General features: G+C 33.7%; 1 protein-coding gene across 1 annotated transcript; it reads left to right on the top strand.

Moving 5' to 3' along the window:
• Positions 1 to 1,440: 1,440 nt before the first annotated feature.
• Positions 1,441 to 13,436, top strand: LOC125680114 (uncharacterized). The gene is made up of 3 exons (XM_056155345.1): positions 1,441 to 1,527; positions 10,751 to 11,425; positions 12,120 to 13,436. Exons 1-3 carry the CDS (start codon positions 1,470 to 1,472, stop codon positions 12,395 to 12,397), a joined length of 1,011 nt encoding a protein of 336 aa, XP_056011320.1. The 5' UTR covers positions 1,441 to 1,469; the 3' UTR covers positions 12,398 to 13,436.
• The last annotated feature ends 1,680 nt before the right edge of the window (positions 13,437 to 15,116 follow it).

The following is a 15,116-nucleotide window of genomic DNA, read 5'->3' as shown; positions in this document are numbered from 1 at the left end:
TCACTGAAAAAGCGCGTTTATTGCATCTTGATGGAAGTGTGTTAAATTGACCTTCATTCGAAGATAATATTGTATAGATTTGAAGGTTTATATTCGTACAGCTGCTGGTAAACTTCCTGATAATCCGTAATAAACCACCAATCAAAAACCGTAGTCCATAGCCTATTAATTATGTTAAAGTTGAGCATATGTCGTATAGCTGTACAAGTACTAATATATTGGTACATGTACTTTGAAATTTTAAAGGATGGCATAAAGCAAGATATCATTATAAATGTACCGCTTGGTCTTTTGTTATTTCAGCTTAAATTACATGTACATATACAATTACTGACTTTACTGTAATAAAATCATTTTATTAAGCAATTACAGAGGATCAGACAAAAAGGCTTATTGTTCATCAAATCCCAGTATCACGTGTACAAATGCATGTACATGTAGATTCTGAAAAGTCACATCTACACAGACAACACACAAAGGAACACTCGAGAATAAATGATATAAGGTATTATATTTTGTTATTTCCCAATTGCTTAAGGCATACCGGTAAGTAGCACTGCACTGTACAGTGTACATATATATACCCTGAGGAACAGAGGTTGTCGCTAGGATCAAAGGACCTACAGTGTAGATTTAATTAGAATGGGATTATCGAATTGTTCATGTCGTTGGTCGATATGCATATGCTGTTTTAGAGACGTGAGGCGGAAGCGCTATGGAATAGATATACATGTATCTTCAACTGAACTCTCTCTCTCTCTCTCTCTCTCTCTCTCTCTCTCTCTCTCTCTACATATACATGTATATAGTTACAATCTTCAATACCATTAATATTAAGTAAGAATAAAGAATATGTATGGTTATGAGTACACCAGTATATTGGTAGAGTAAAAACACGACATTGTAAAAATGATAATTTATTTCCATGACTATCACATCATGGTTTCACTTAATGTGGTACAATCACAAAATAGGTGTCTTTTTAAAAAAAAATCCGTCGATGTACATCACAAATTTTCTGAAATCGCTATATTTATGCCATCAAAATAAATGAGTGGAGGGGGGGTATTCCTTAACCTTGTTCATAACTTGTACATTCTAGATAGAAACATTATATTGTTATTGTCAAACGAAGGAAACGCTAAAGATTTATATTAAATAAATCTCAAGGTCATATAAAATCCTCATCTATTTAGTAAGGTTAAAAGTACGAATGTTAAGGTAATTCAGACTAAAATAGATCTTAGCCATATTTGAGGACATTCAATTTCATGATAAAACAGCCACTAACGCGCTTTGTTTACTTACACTTGTATATCAATGGCAGAGGTCATTTTCTGCTTTTAACGGGAACTCGGAGAAACTAAACACGGATGCCTGCTCTATATGAAGTACGGAAACGTTACCCGCACGGATCGAATTGAGAGGCCGCTGTTCACACACAGACCGATGCTTATTTGGCATACATCATGGAACCTCCGAGATCATATTGGATGATATTTATTTGGCATCTGTTTATTTTTCCAAGTAAGTAATATAAACTCTTTGTTTTCTGATAGTTCTTAAAAGAAATTAATTCAATTTTAATTCATTTATTGCAATCACCATGTTGGCATACAGTCAAAATAACAAAACAAATGACAGATAACGAAAAGAAGAGAAAAAATTATGACATAATGACTATAGCATATAAGACATATTCATACGGTTCTTTAAAGTCCATGAATTTGTTTTCTAAATAGTTACACAAATGTCTTGTTATATTATAATCACATGGGTTAACAATTTCTTTAATAGGATCAGTACCACAGTATAATTTATCACTAAAATATCATAATATTGAAATCGAATTTTTGTCATACACAGGACAGTAAAGTGCAAAATGTTTTTTTTCGTTTTCAACGAATAATTTATAAGCATCAGAAATTAAAGCGGCATTAACTGTGAAGTGGTGGCAACCTTTTTCTCTCAAAATCTCTCAATGGTATAGGAATATTAATTTATTAATGACTTATAAAACTATTTTGTTTAAAAAACAAAAGAAACCTAATAAAACTACGTTAGATAGTAAAGAAATATATGAGGAAGAATTATTGTCTTGCAAGACCATGATTATTTAATCACCAAAATTACATATTACTATGCCTGCTTTGAGGTTAAAGTGTTTGAAATAATTAAATACTGGTGTTATTACTGAAATGTATAATACAGAGCATTTTCATTGAATTCAATTTTTGGTGACAAAATGACATCTAATGCCCCTTTAAGGTATTCAATGTATAACGACTATATTTCATATCTAGTAAATGGACGGTGGGATTTTTGTAATTATGGTATCATTTTGAAGAGTTCATCAAATAGAAATAATCCATCATAGGAAATTTCAAGATTTTGTTTACTGCTTAGAATTTAATACTGAATTCTATGGGGGAGATCATGTTTTTATCAAGATATTTTTTCAAATAAATTATAATTTCATACAAATCTCTTGGTAGAAAATTACTTACACTTTCTCTTTATGAAAATATGAAATAAGATTAATCGTTTACATAAACATTTTTAGAAAATTAGATTTTTCTTATTTTTACAAAGGGCAGATAACTCTTCAAAAAGTCTCAAGTGCAAAACAAACTAGCTCGGATACTGTTAGTAAGGTTGCTCTTAATGTATTTTATGATCATTTCAAGAATCTCAATATTGTTCAGGATGATGTTGATATTGTTCTGCCTGATAATATTAGTGAACATAATAATGAACTTAACCAAATAATTAGTGAAAAGGAAGTTTTTGATGCTGTTTAGGTCTCTTAAAAATAATAAAGCATGTGGTGGTGATCACTTATTAAACGAGTTTTTGAAGCACTCTGTTGATAAGCTTAAGCCCATTTTGGTAAAGATTTTTAATGTTGTATTTGAAAGTGGTATAATACCTAGTACATGGTCTGAAGGTTACATTTGTCCAATATACAAAAACAAAAAGGTGATAAAGCTGATGTAGACAGCTATAGGGGTATTACAATATTAAGTTGTATATACTCAATAATAGATTGTTTAATTACTTAGGGAGTTATGAGATTGATCACTGTTCGTTATCTTCACCTTTCATTGTTTAATTACGTAGAAAATTTAGGGTTACTATGTGAGGAACAAGCTGGTTTTAGAAAAGAATACAGTACAACAGACCATATATATAATCTTAAATGTTTGATAGAGTTATACTTATTTCGAAAGAGAAAGTTTTATTGTGCATTTATTGATTATCGTAAAGCTTTTGACTCTGTAAACAGAATCATGTTATGGCAAAAATTACTACGTACGTCTATCGATGGCAAAATACTAACTGTTATTCAAAATTTGTATAAGAATGCCAAATCATGTGTTAGAGATGGCTCTATTTGTTAAGATTTTTTCACTTCAAATATTAGAGTTAGACAGGGTGAAAATTTATCACCTCTTTTGTTTTCCATATTTCGCAATGATCTGGTTGATTTTATGTCACATCCATATTGTGGCCTCACTGATATTTGTAACATTGGTGTTTGATGATTCAGAAATTGAAGTATATTTTAAGTTACATCTACTGTTATATGCTGACGACACTGTAATATTAGCTGAATCTGCAGAAGAACTACAATCTTCTTTGAATTCAATGTTCTTGTATTGTCAGACTTGGAATCTGAGCTGAAAAAAACCCAAAGTCGTCACTTTTTGCAAGAATCGTAATGTAGACAATGTTAGATTTTAATGGTGAGCAATTGACTGTAGTTGATGAATTTCAATATTTAGGTATTAAATTCTCTAGAAAGGGCTCTTTTAAATCTAACAAAGACAGACTTGTACAACAAGCAAGAAAAGACATGTTCTATGTATTACTTAAATCTAGAAAATTATGCTTACCTATAGATATGATATTACAATTGTTTGATTCAATGATTGCTCCCATCTTGATGTATGGAGCAGAAGTATGGGGTTAGGAAGATAATAATATCATTGAAAGATTGCATCTTGAATTTTGTAAGTACATTGTATATACTTAAATTAAAAAATGTTCACCAACCTGTATGATATATGCGGAACTTGATAGAATACCTATGTCTATTCCTATTAGTGCAAGAATGATTGGTTTCTGGGAACGCATTATAAATGGTAACCATGAAAAGATCTCCTATACTTTGTACAACATATTATACAAATTAGATAGAGGAAAAGTGTATCATTCAAAATGGTTAAACTGTATAACAGATATCTTAATTAGAACTGACAATATCCAGATTCGGAACGATCAGCATGTTGATGTTAAAGCTGTATGGTCCGAATTACAATATTTTTTTCCGTCTCGTAAAAACGCTATTAAATCATCGCACGTATGTAGTTATGTAGTATGACATATCATACATTATTTCACATGTTTCAACCCAAATTATTTGATTTTAAATCGATGTTTACAAATAACTGCGTCACTGCCATTTCAAGTGATAGTCACGTGACCAGTTCAAACTTTCAGATCAGCGGTGGTTTTATCTGTGTAAAGCTGTGTATTTTGTTACAACAGTACCGTGCCACAAGTTTAATAGAAATGAAAATATCAAATACCTCTTAGTAATTCGTTGTTTTACGCTCTTTCAGCCTTAAAACAAGACGAGTTAATACATCATGTTGGGATTCCCCTGACGCGCGTGGGTCTATTTATAGACGTCTATTATGGGATGATTTATATATGTACCACTCTTATTTACTTTCTAAATAATATTCTCACTGTTTTCTTTTACATGCAGATGTTTTCAAGCATGTAATTAGGGGAAAGTTAATAACTTTATAAAGTTATTGATCTGCTTTAAAGTAATAATGCACAAAAATAATAGATGAACATCGGGTCATACAGCTTTAACTTTCATTTATCTAAAAAGGTTTAACAGTGTTTGTATAACTCCTTTGTTGAAACCTGGAAAGATGAAATATATAACTCATCCAAGTGTTCTAATTATAGGATGTACAAGACAACTTTTGGTTTTGAAAATTATTTACCTACACTACCACAAGATTTACTGCATAGTTTTTGTCGCTTTAGATGCAGTAGCCATAAACTGCCAAATGAATCTGGTAGGTTTTTAAGTATTGATAGATCTGATCGATTATGTACTCTTTGTAACAAACTAGAACTAGGCGATGAATGCCATTATCTGTTCAGTTGTACTTATTTTCTTCATGAAAGGTGTACATTCTTGCCAAAACGCTTTACTGAATGTCGAAATACTATTAGCTATAGTGTATTATTGAACCGTAAAGAGAAATATATTATGATAGGACTTGCCAAATTTATCAAGTTAGTACTGTCCATATTTTTTATGAAATTACTGTCCTGTTGTGTTTCGTTCATTGTGTTCAACATTGTTGTTGATTTTACCTTTTTTGTACTATTATGCTCCATGTGGAGCCTCTAGTGAAATAAAAAAGTTTTAAAAGAGGTCGGCCTTTATAACACCATTATATTTTCCATTCTAATTTTGTGGGGAAACTAGTAAATATGCGATGTTAATCTATAGAATAGGAGTTAAATATTCATGTTGACCTCTCTTCCATGAACTTGGTAATGATAATTTCTTTGCAAGACATCACGTCATGCAAAATATCAAGAGTATTAGAACAACTCACTTATTCAGACCATTTCTTATTTGAAAATAGGATTTGAACTGAAAGTGAAAGAAATATGACGCAACGCAATAGGCTGTATCTTATCGTGCTGATATTTAGGTATTTTCTAGTGTATAAGCACTCAAAATACCTGCTCTAATAACTGGATGTAATTATGTTCCCCAAACAAAGTTTGGGAACATATTGTTTTTACTCTGTTTCTTATTATTATTATTAAGGTCTTCCGTTTCCAACGGAAGACCTTCTAGTGATTCTACTGTTTATTATTATTAAGGTCTTCCGTCTCCTGCGGAAGACCTTACTATTATTGTTCGCGTTCTTCTTCTTCATTATTATTATTATTTTCCTTGGTAGTACACGCGTTTTTCTCAGCCATTTCTCGATCGATTTTCACGAAATTTTCAGGAAAGATGTCTTTTGGTGACGAGAGTTTGCTTGCAAAATTTCGTGCTTGACGTCACTTCCGGTCAGGAGTTATCTCTCTTTTAGTGACTTTTTGAAGGGCCTTGTTGTCCACACATCTCCTCCGTTAGTTTTGAAGCTAGAGTCTTGAAATTTCTACACAAGATAGAGTAAATATTTTAGAAGATTTGTGGGGGATTCGATTTTACCGGAGGCGATTTGCCTAAACGCTCGCCTGGACCTGAAAAAATGGATGACAAATTTTTTCGCCGATTTCGGCGATTTTTGACCTTTGATCTCCAATATCTTTTTTCTTGCAAATATTTTGTTAAAACATGTATAACAAAAGTTGTGCACATTTTTGAGATCTTTTCGAAAATATCAAGATTTAGGGGCTAGCCCCTTCAATTAGGGATCTAGAAGGGCTCAAAGTCTAGATCAAATATTTCAAAAATCGTTAATATTTTGGTATAAGTCAAAGAACAAAAAATGTTCATCTCAACAATCCAAATCTATTCATATAAATATTTAGGTCATATGTTACGTAATAAGGGATTTTAAGGGCCAAAACCATAAATTTTTTACCCCTTGTATCTCGAAAACGACAAATATTTTGAAAAGCAATAAAGAACAAAAGTTGTTCAGAATGATGATCTGAACAATATGCATATTTCGTTTTTACCCTATGTGGCCCCGTTAGGGAGCTACAGTTTGGCCCCTAAAAATTACTTCTAGAAATAACTCGAGAACGGTAAAGAATTTCTAAATACTTGTTGAACAAAAAATGTTTGAAATGTCATGACCTTTCTTACGATATCAAGCAAAAGGGGCTGACCCTTTAAATTAGGGGCCCAGAAGGGTCCAAAGGTTTATGAGAATATCTCAGAAACTAGAAATATTTTGTAATAAGTCATTGAAGCGGAAATGTTCATCTAAACGAGCTTGTTCTTATCAAATCAAAAAGTAGGTCATATGTTACGTAATAAGGGATTTTAAGGGCCAAAATCATAAATAATTGACGCCTCATATCTTTAAAACGACAAATATTTTGAAAAGCATTATTGAACAAAAGTTGTTCAGAATGATAATCTAAACAATATGTACATTTCGTTTTTTCCCTATGTGGCCCCGTTAGGGAGCTACAGTTTGGCCCCTAAATATTTCTTGTAGAGATAACTCGAGAACGGTAAAGAATTTCTAAATACTTGTTGAGCAAAAAATGTTTCAAATGACAAGGCCTTTCTTACGATATCAAGCAAAACGGGCTGGCCCTTTAAATTAGGGGTTCAGAAGGGTCCAAATGTTTTTGAGAATATCTCAGAAACTATTAATATTTTATAATAAGTTGTAGAAGCGGAAATGTTCATCTCAACGAGCTTGATCTTATCAAATCAAAAAGTAGGTCATATGTTACGTAATTAGAGATTTTAAGGGCCAAAATCGTAAATATTTGACGCCTCATATCTTTAAAACGACATATTTTTTGAAAAGCATTATTGAACAAAAGTTGTTCAATGTGTCATAACCTATCGATCAATATCCAAAAATGTGTCTGTGGGCCTCATGGCTCGCCTGTAGAGTCGATTTTTGTCGATATCAGTCGATTTCAAAAACTTGTAACTGGTAAATATTTTGTAAGGACATATTGAACAAAAGTTGTTCAGTTTATCGAGATCTATCGATTGATATCAAGAAATAGGCCTATGGTCCTAATGGCTCGCCTGTAGAGTCGATTTTTTGTCGATATCGGTCGATCTCAATAACTTTTTACAGGTAAATATTTTGTAAAGACATATAGAACTAAAGTTGTTGAGTCTATAGAGGGCTAACAAATGACATCAAGAAATAGGCCTGAGGGCCTTATGGCTCGCCTGGAGAGTCGAATTTCAAACGAATTTCACCGCAACTTTGCTTCAGAAGCTTATGATATGAAAAATTGATTATATCTAAAGTGTCTTAAAGTCGGAAACTAAATTGGGACTCATTTGTCTTCTTTTTTTTTTTTTTAACTCCGAGTGTATCAACAAATCGGACGGAAGACCTACTCGTTGCTCGCAACGAGATCGTGTCTAGTTATTATTATTATTATTCTTTTTCTCCGGTACTTTTTTGTCCGGTAGTGTTCTCAGAAACTACAAAAGGGATCGATATGAAACTTTCCAGAATGATAGTATAGCGTTTGTAGATGTGCATAGTGATAGTCATTTTGTTTGCACGTGCATGCACGCGCGCGCACGTGCATTGCAATTTTGGTACAAAAAATGGAAAATCAGAATATTGAAGGAAGCGATATAAAACCTAAATAGGATGATAGTATATCATTTGTACATATGAAAAATAATAGTTATTTTGCCAGCACGCATGCGCGTGCACGCGCATTACAAAATTTGTACGCTAACTTTGGAATCAGTCTAACTTTTTTGTTGTTCATTGAAATGGCTTGAAATTCATATCATAGGTAGATATTGAGACCCTTAACATATTTACATGGTCAAAATTACCAATTTGCACGCGCATGCACGTGTGCTTCATTTTGATTGGATAATGCTAAAACGTTTGTAACTATCTTATTTATGAAGCGAATGAGATGATATTCACAGCATATGTAGACAATATGTGTATCTATATGTTGGTGTAACAAAAAATGCCAACGCACACGCGCATGCGCGTGCAACGTTTTTTAAATGTTCAATTTTTAAAGGACCATAACGTTTTTGTTTTTCATCAAATTCTATTCATATTAGGGGTTTAGATGTATCTTGGTACTCCTTACAAATTGCTGTGGTTAGAATTACTGCTCATCACGTGCATGCACGTGTGCTGATTTCTGATTGGACGATTTTAAAATCGCTATAACTTCCTTATATTTGGTGGAAACGTTATGAAATTCATACTGTGGGTATATGATACAAATGCCTGTTGAACGACATCAACAAAAATTCTGAATCATACACGCGTGCGCGTGTATGCACGTGCAACGCTTTCTTTCATTTCTTGGTACTGAAATGACCATATTGAACGTACTACATGTAATTAAAGGCTAAAATAAAATGATTTTTTCCTATAGATTCACAAGGACATCACTTTTTAATTGGGGGAGGTTTGGGGAACATCTGTAACGGTCCCCGTTACAATTAGAACTAGTTCACATTTAAAGTTCATTTTTCCACTAGGGCCCCTGGTTACGGAAGCCCATTTAGGACTTGTCAAAAATATATTTCTAATTTGAAATAACGAATTTCAGAATTCGTTATTTCGATTTTAATTCGTTATTTCAAACATTAAAATTCGTTTTAACGGATTAAATTCGTTATAATGAATTTATAAACTTCGTAATAACGGATTTCAAAATTTGAAAATAACGAATTCAATTTGAAATAACGAATTCCGAAATTCGTTATATCAAATTGCAAAATTCGTTACAACAAATTTTTAAAAACTTGTACTGATGAAAAGGTGAAGATAACGAACAGTCATCAATTTCATAACTCCTATAAAGAATACAAAATTAAGAGTTGGGACAACACGGACCCGTAAATATACCAGAGGTGGGATCAGGTGTCTGATCTTGCGACATCTTCATCCAACTACATTTTATCAACTACTCGTTTTAACAAATTGTATTAATTTGTTTTAATGAATCAAAATCTGATTTAATGAATTGAAAAATCTATAATTTCAAATTATTTATTATATTCTTAATAATTCCGCAATTCTATATCACGAATTAATTTGTTATAACAAACTAAAAAAAGATATTGCTGCGGCCCTAAAATGCTTCCGTAGAAATTTCCTCTACAAAGTTTTCGCGAATTAAAGTCAACTAACCTGGGCAGGGGGGAATTAGTTTTTCTGTCATTTTCACAAAGTAAAATCTCGGAAATCAATCCAGCTTTCATTTCTAAGGAACCCTGGGAGTCCATTACGCGGAAACTTGAAACTCTTTTAACTCTCACCGTTTTAACACTTTAAAAACTTTGACCGTTTTAATACTTTTACTCTAACCGTTGTAATACTTGAAATTTGACCCTTTTAATATTTGACTTCTGACTGTTTTAACACTGGGACTCTGATCCTTTTAATATTTGAACCTCTGACCTTTAACACAAAAACTCTTACCCGTTTGATACTAGAACATTGACCGTTTTAGTACTTGAACTCCGGCCGTTTTAACACTTAAACTCTCACTGTATTAACACTGAAACCCTATGACCGTTTTAACTCTGGACCTCTGACCCTTATAACAATGGAAATCTGATGAAAACAGGAATTTTTCCAAGGGGTGGGGTATTTATTCTGTGATACATATTATTTCGATATCAAAATATTTCAGCAGCAGGTTGATGAGTACTATTATTTAAATCAGTTTTATTTGAGATTTTTAGCGACTCCATACCATACTGTAAATTCCTTATTTAACGCAAAATGACTCCTATACATCAAATTCCCAATAGATCAAATCAATACAATCGAGCAAATAAGTAGTTGATCTCTGATTTTACACATGCTAATATCGATTATACAGATAATCAAATGATTACAATGGATTTGTAATTTTGGTCTGATAGATCTGCATGTATCATAACCTAATCTAAATGAACTCATTTGCTTGAAACTCCTACTCAACTGACCAAATCGAAGCATTAAGTTAAATACGCAAAGCATACCATTTAATTTCCTCATTTCCTCCTTGGCAGGCAATGACGCAGCGTGTACAACGTCGAAAAATGAGATGAGATGGCCTTTGGTTCCAATAATATGTACTCAGGAAATCAAACTGAATGCGGATCCGATCTCTATCATGCCTTGTTCCCTGACTTTCGTCGACAACTACCCCAACCTTACCTTTCCCTCTCCACCGCCTTCTGTCAGACTGCAGGGTGATGCATTCATCGACCTCCGCGTCCCAAACTTCAACAGCCTTGCGGATTACGGATTTTCCGCCTTCGTCAATCCGGATTCGCTTCTGCACAGCTGCATCTTCCATTACAAGTCCGACGACAATATGTTTGAGACGAAATTTATTTCTACACCTACTGAGTCTAGAATCGTCATTAACGACAGTACAGGTATATCTGTCACACACAGCCCTTTGGTAATCGGAAACTGGCAGAAAGTGGGGTTAGGGATAGACGTCAGCACAGGAAAAATCAAGATGTTCGTAGATCGTTTCACTTTTGATCAATATGAAACGGGAGAGGAATCAAGCGCACAGCATACTGCTCCTGGAATAAGGACTCCGGGGACTTTGAGAGTGGGTGGATCGTTTGACGGGGAGACTTACAGTGGACTAGTCTCCTGTGTTGGTTTCAACACGGATAAAAATTTGGACTGTTCCACAAATTGCTATGATGCTGCAATCTGGTCTGGAGGTAAGCTTGATTAAAGTGATATACAAAGTAAGTTATGCAAGCGGCGCATTTAACAAGTAAATCCTAATTGCGAGCGAAGCGACGCGACGAGCTCGCTCCAATGATTACACATAGGAGTCAGGTAATTTGCTCTTCTTCAGCTGTAGTCTCGTTCAACCAGACACTCGACTGTCTCCGTAAATCTCCGACGAGCAGATTTTTACGGAAAAAGCAGAGCGTCTGGTTGCACGAGACTACTTCAGCTGAAAAAAGATGAGTATTACCCATAATGCTTCTGGAAAAATGTCGCCATCACTGCGGTATACTTCTTTGACAATCCTGTAATTAAAATAATTAGATTGTTTAGAAAGTACCATAAACGTTTTTAAATTCCAGACAAGCTTTCTCATAGCTTCAAATATTTTGTTTTTGCTTGGTTTGAGAAAAGAAGAAAAAACATTGCAGCTAATATGACGTTACATATAACTGTTTACATCCACCGCGTTAAATGAAGAGGCGGATAAAATGGGCAAGATGTTAATGGGCTTCGCTCGTCTCAACAGTCACACCTACAACATATTATTTTGAGAAGTTGTCGTGTATGTTCTGTTTATTGTATATACATGTACATCAGCTGCGCTCAGGAGGTGAGTGTAGTACAATGTATGTGTATGACATGCAGTATAACTGCACGGACTACCTACTATACTTGCAGTTAATGTGCCTGTTGAGAAGAGGCACTACGGGACTTTCATACCTGTGATGTACGGAAAAGAGCCAGTGGACACCCCCGTGTACGTCACTTCCACGGAAAATCTAACCTCCTGCACTTTGTTGTGTTTGCGAGATTTCTTTGTGTGCGCCACCCTTACGTATGACGTCATCACTAAGGCCTGTTCTCTGTATTCAGGCTCTGTGCTGTCGGGTAATACTGTCACCCAGATGCAGGCGAGTTCTCCGTCCATCACCTTGTATACGTTAAAGGGTTATTAGTTACACTGTCGAGAACTTGTTCATCCGATTTCATGTTAATCTGAGCAGAAAATGTATACATACAGTCTGTTTCTACTCGGTGCAATGGAAAGAACATGGGTGTACCTGATTTGTCTACACCGACCACAAAGTGTACACCTTTTCTTAATCAAGTGCAAAAGTATACATTTTTTTATGTGCACCATCTACAACCTGTAGAGGGCATGTGTTAGTAAATGAACTGAAAAAAATCAATATGGCTGAAAAATAATCAAACGGGAATGCAGATTTTTCTTTCCGTATTTTGCTCACTGTAATGTACATGTAGATACGACGATAATTCCAGTGTACTGTATGCAGTCATTTACAAGAGTTCTTCTCTCTCTCTCTCTCCCCCCCCCCCCCATATTCTCCTGTCCACTCACCTGTTGTTTATCTTATACAATGAGATATATTGTGTGTATACCTGTATATGTACTAGATTTATTCCGATGAGTTGTATAACCCAAGGACAATAAAAGAATTGAAGTGTAAATTGAAATCTATTTTAAAGGATAAATGAAAACGATTGCTATTTCGTTCAATCATTAAAAACAAGTTCGGCGCCAAATAAATCAGCATTTTGGAATATGACCTATATGTGGGTATTTATAAATACACATTAGTATAATACAATTTTTTTTTTTAAGAAAAAAAATCTTGAATACTAGTAGTTTGTTTTTTCTTTATTAGCATTAAAATGGTTCATTATAACTTTCCATTAAGGATCTTATCAGCTGCTGAACATCCATATAGAATATACTACACTACACCCAACTGCACTTGATTATAAGGTGTAAATCGACTGCACCGGGTGTACATTGATGTAGGCAAATCAAGCACATCCGTAGATCTTAGATTACAGTGACAAGTTTTCCTTTGCAATATATGGATGTATTTTTAATGTATATGTTACATAAATAAAGCTCTGTAAAATAGTGGATTATCAAACAAAAATTTCCTTATTTTATTGTTGATAAAGTGATAGCGTTTATAAATCTAAAATAAATCTTTGTACCTTTCATTGGTTTTTGTTAACTATTGACAGTCGTAATTACAAGGGTCTGTTACCGGTCACCCTGTCTTAATTAACATAGGTATCACCCTGTTTTTTCTTTTCTCGCGACATTAAGCACAGGTCTTAAATCCACCCCTCAGCAATCATTGAGTACTTCCAAACCCGACGTTGGTATCGAGTTTCCATACGTAGAAATGGACGTTCCATTGGCCGAGTTCCCGCCCTGTATAACTACCCTGGCGGACTTTAAGCGGATTTCATATATTTAGTGCACCTGGGTGTCCCAGAAGACACTGCTATGTTGCGCTTTTCCGTATTTTTGTTCCATCTGTACGGGAGTGTTCTGTTTCTGACTCATGTCAGGGGTAAGTTAATAGTTTCAATATCAATTAAAAGTACGGTAAAAGTAATAATGGACTCTTTCTGATTGAAATATCTTATCTCTTATCATTGATAAAAAACACTTATGATGCATGTTGGTTGTTTCATTCAGTCCATTCTATCGATATCAGTTAACTGAAATGACATTTTAAACACTTGATGAAAAATACTGAGTGTAAATTCTAAAATTTGGAAATAGCTATTAAGAACCCGTGGTGTTTCAATATTGATTTCAACTTTTTCTGGTACGTTGATATTAGAAATATATTTAATGATGTTGTTTAATGGATTCATGCTTGTTTAAGTCCAATATTTAATAACAGCTGTACCAGATGAAAATATAAATATTCCTTTACTTTGAATTGATTTTAACAGCAAAAATATCGATTCCATATGCATCCTTCATGTTACATGTAATATTCAAAATGTCTGGTGACAGTGTGTGCGGAGTTGAGGGCAATTTTTATTTTTATTTTACAGTTTACGTAACGGGGTTTCAATGCATCAATATGCGATAGTAGACCATTGAAGCACACTTAGTTTATTTTCATATAATTTTTTCCCCACTTATTTTGAAAAAATAATCAATGGGAAAGCTGAAAGTTCTACCTCTTATTTGTAACATTAAATATACCGTTTGATATATTGGTTACAGTCTTTGTATATGAAATGTCCCAATAATTAACGTTATAACTATTTTGAATGAAAAATATAGTACTCAACGGAGAGATATGATTTTTTTTTTTCTGTGTCGTCATTTTTCTTAATTACCTAAAATAGTGTATATTTCATTGAAAGACTATGTTCAATATCGACTACCTGGTGGCCTCATTATAGAACATAATCTAATAAGGTTAGGAATATGCTAACTTAAATAAAGTTAGATAAAGTTTAGAAATACGTTTTTCGGTCTAAAATTTAAATTGATGAAATACCGGGTTGTTTTATGTTCCCGCTATGAAATGCTGGGGGCATATTGTGTTACCTTTTCCCGTCTTAAATCAATTTTCGTTCATTATATCTGCTACAGATGCGCATATTTGACTGAAATTTGGTATGTATATACATCAACAGAATATCAAGGTAAAAGTTTAGTTTGGTTCTAATTGAATATAACTATAGATAGAGTTTCTTGTACTTAGAAAATTTCAAACGATTCTTGGCTTCCGCTCATTATGTCAGCCATACATGAACAATCTGTACCTTGTTCTTTGGGATATACGTGTAGATACGTCCAGAAAAATATGCCGGTCAAGTTTGTGTTTGGTTTCGGTCGAAAAAAAATGGAAGGGATGAGTCTGA

The sequence above is a fragment of the Ostrea edulis genome, chromosome 2, assembly GCF_947568905.1.
Source record: "Ostrea edulis chromosome 2, xbOstEdul1.1, whole genome shotgun sequence".
NCBI classification, from domain to species: Eukaryota; Metazoa; Mollusca; class Bivalvia; order Ostreida; family Ostreidae; genus Ostrea; species Ostrea edulis.
Note: the sequence above shows the minus strand (reverse complement) of the source record. Positions and strands in the feature narration are given on the sequence as shown.

Bases quoted from the DNA above. Each gene is read 5' to 3' on its own strand.
- LOC125680114 (XM_056155345.1), top strand. From the start codon at position 1,470: ATGGAACCTCCGAGATCATATTGGATGATATTTATTTGGCATCTGTTT. The intron at 1,528-10,750 runs GTAAGTAATATA...CCTCCTTGGCAG, and splicing joins GCATCTGTTTATTTTTCCAA to GCAATGACGCAGCGTGTACA. The intron at 11,426-12,119 runs GTAAGCTTGATT...CTATACTTGCAG, and splicing joins TGCTGCAATCTGGTCTGGAG to TTAATGTGCCTGTTGAGAAG.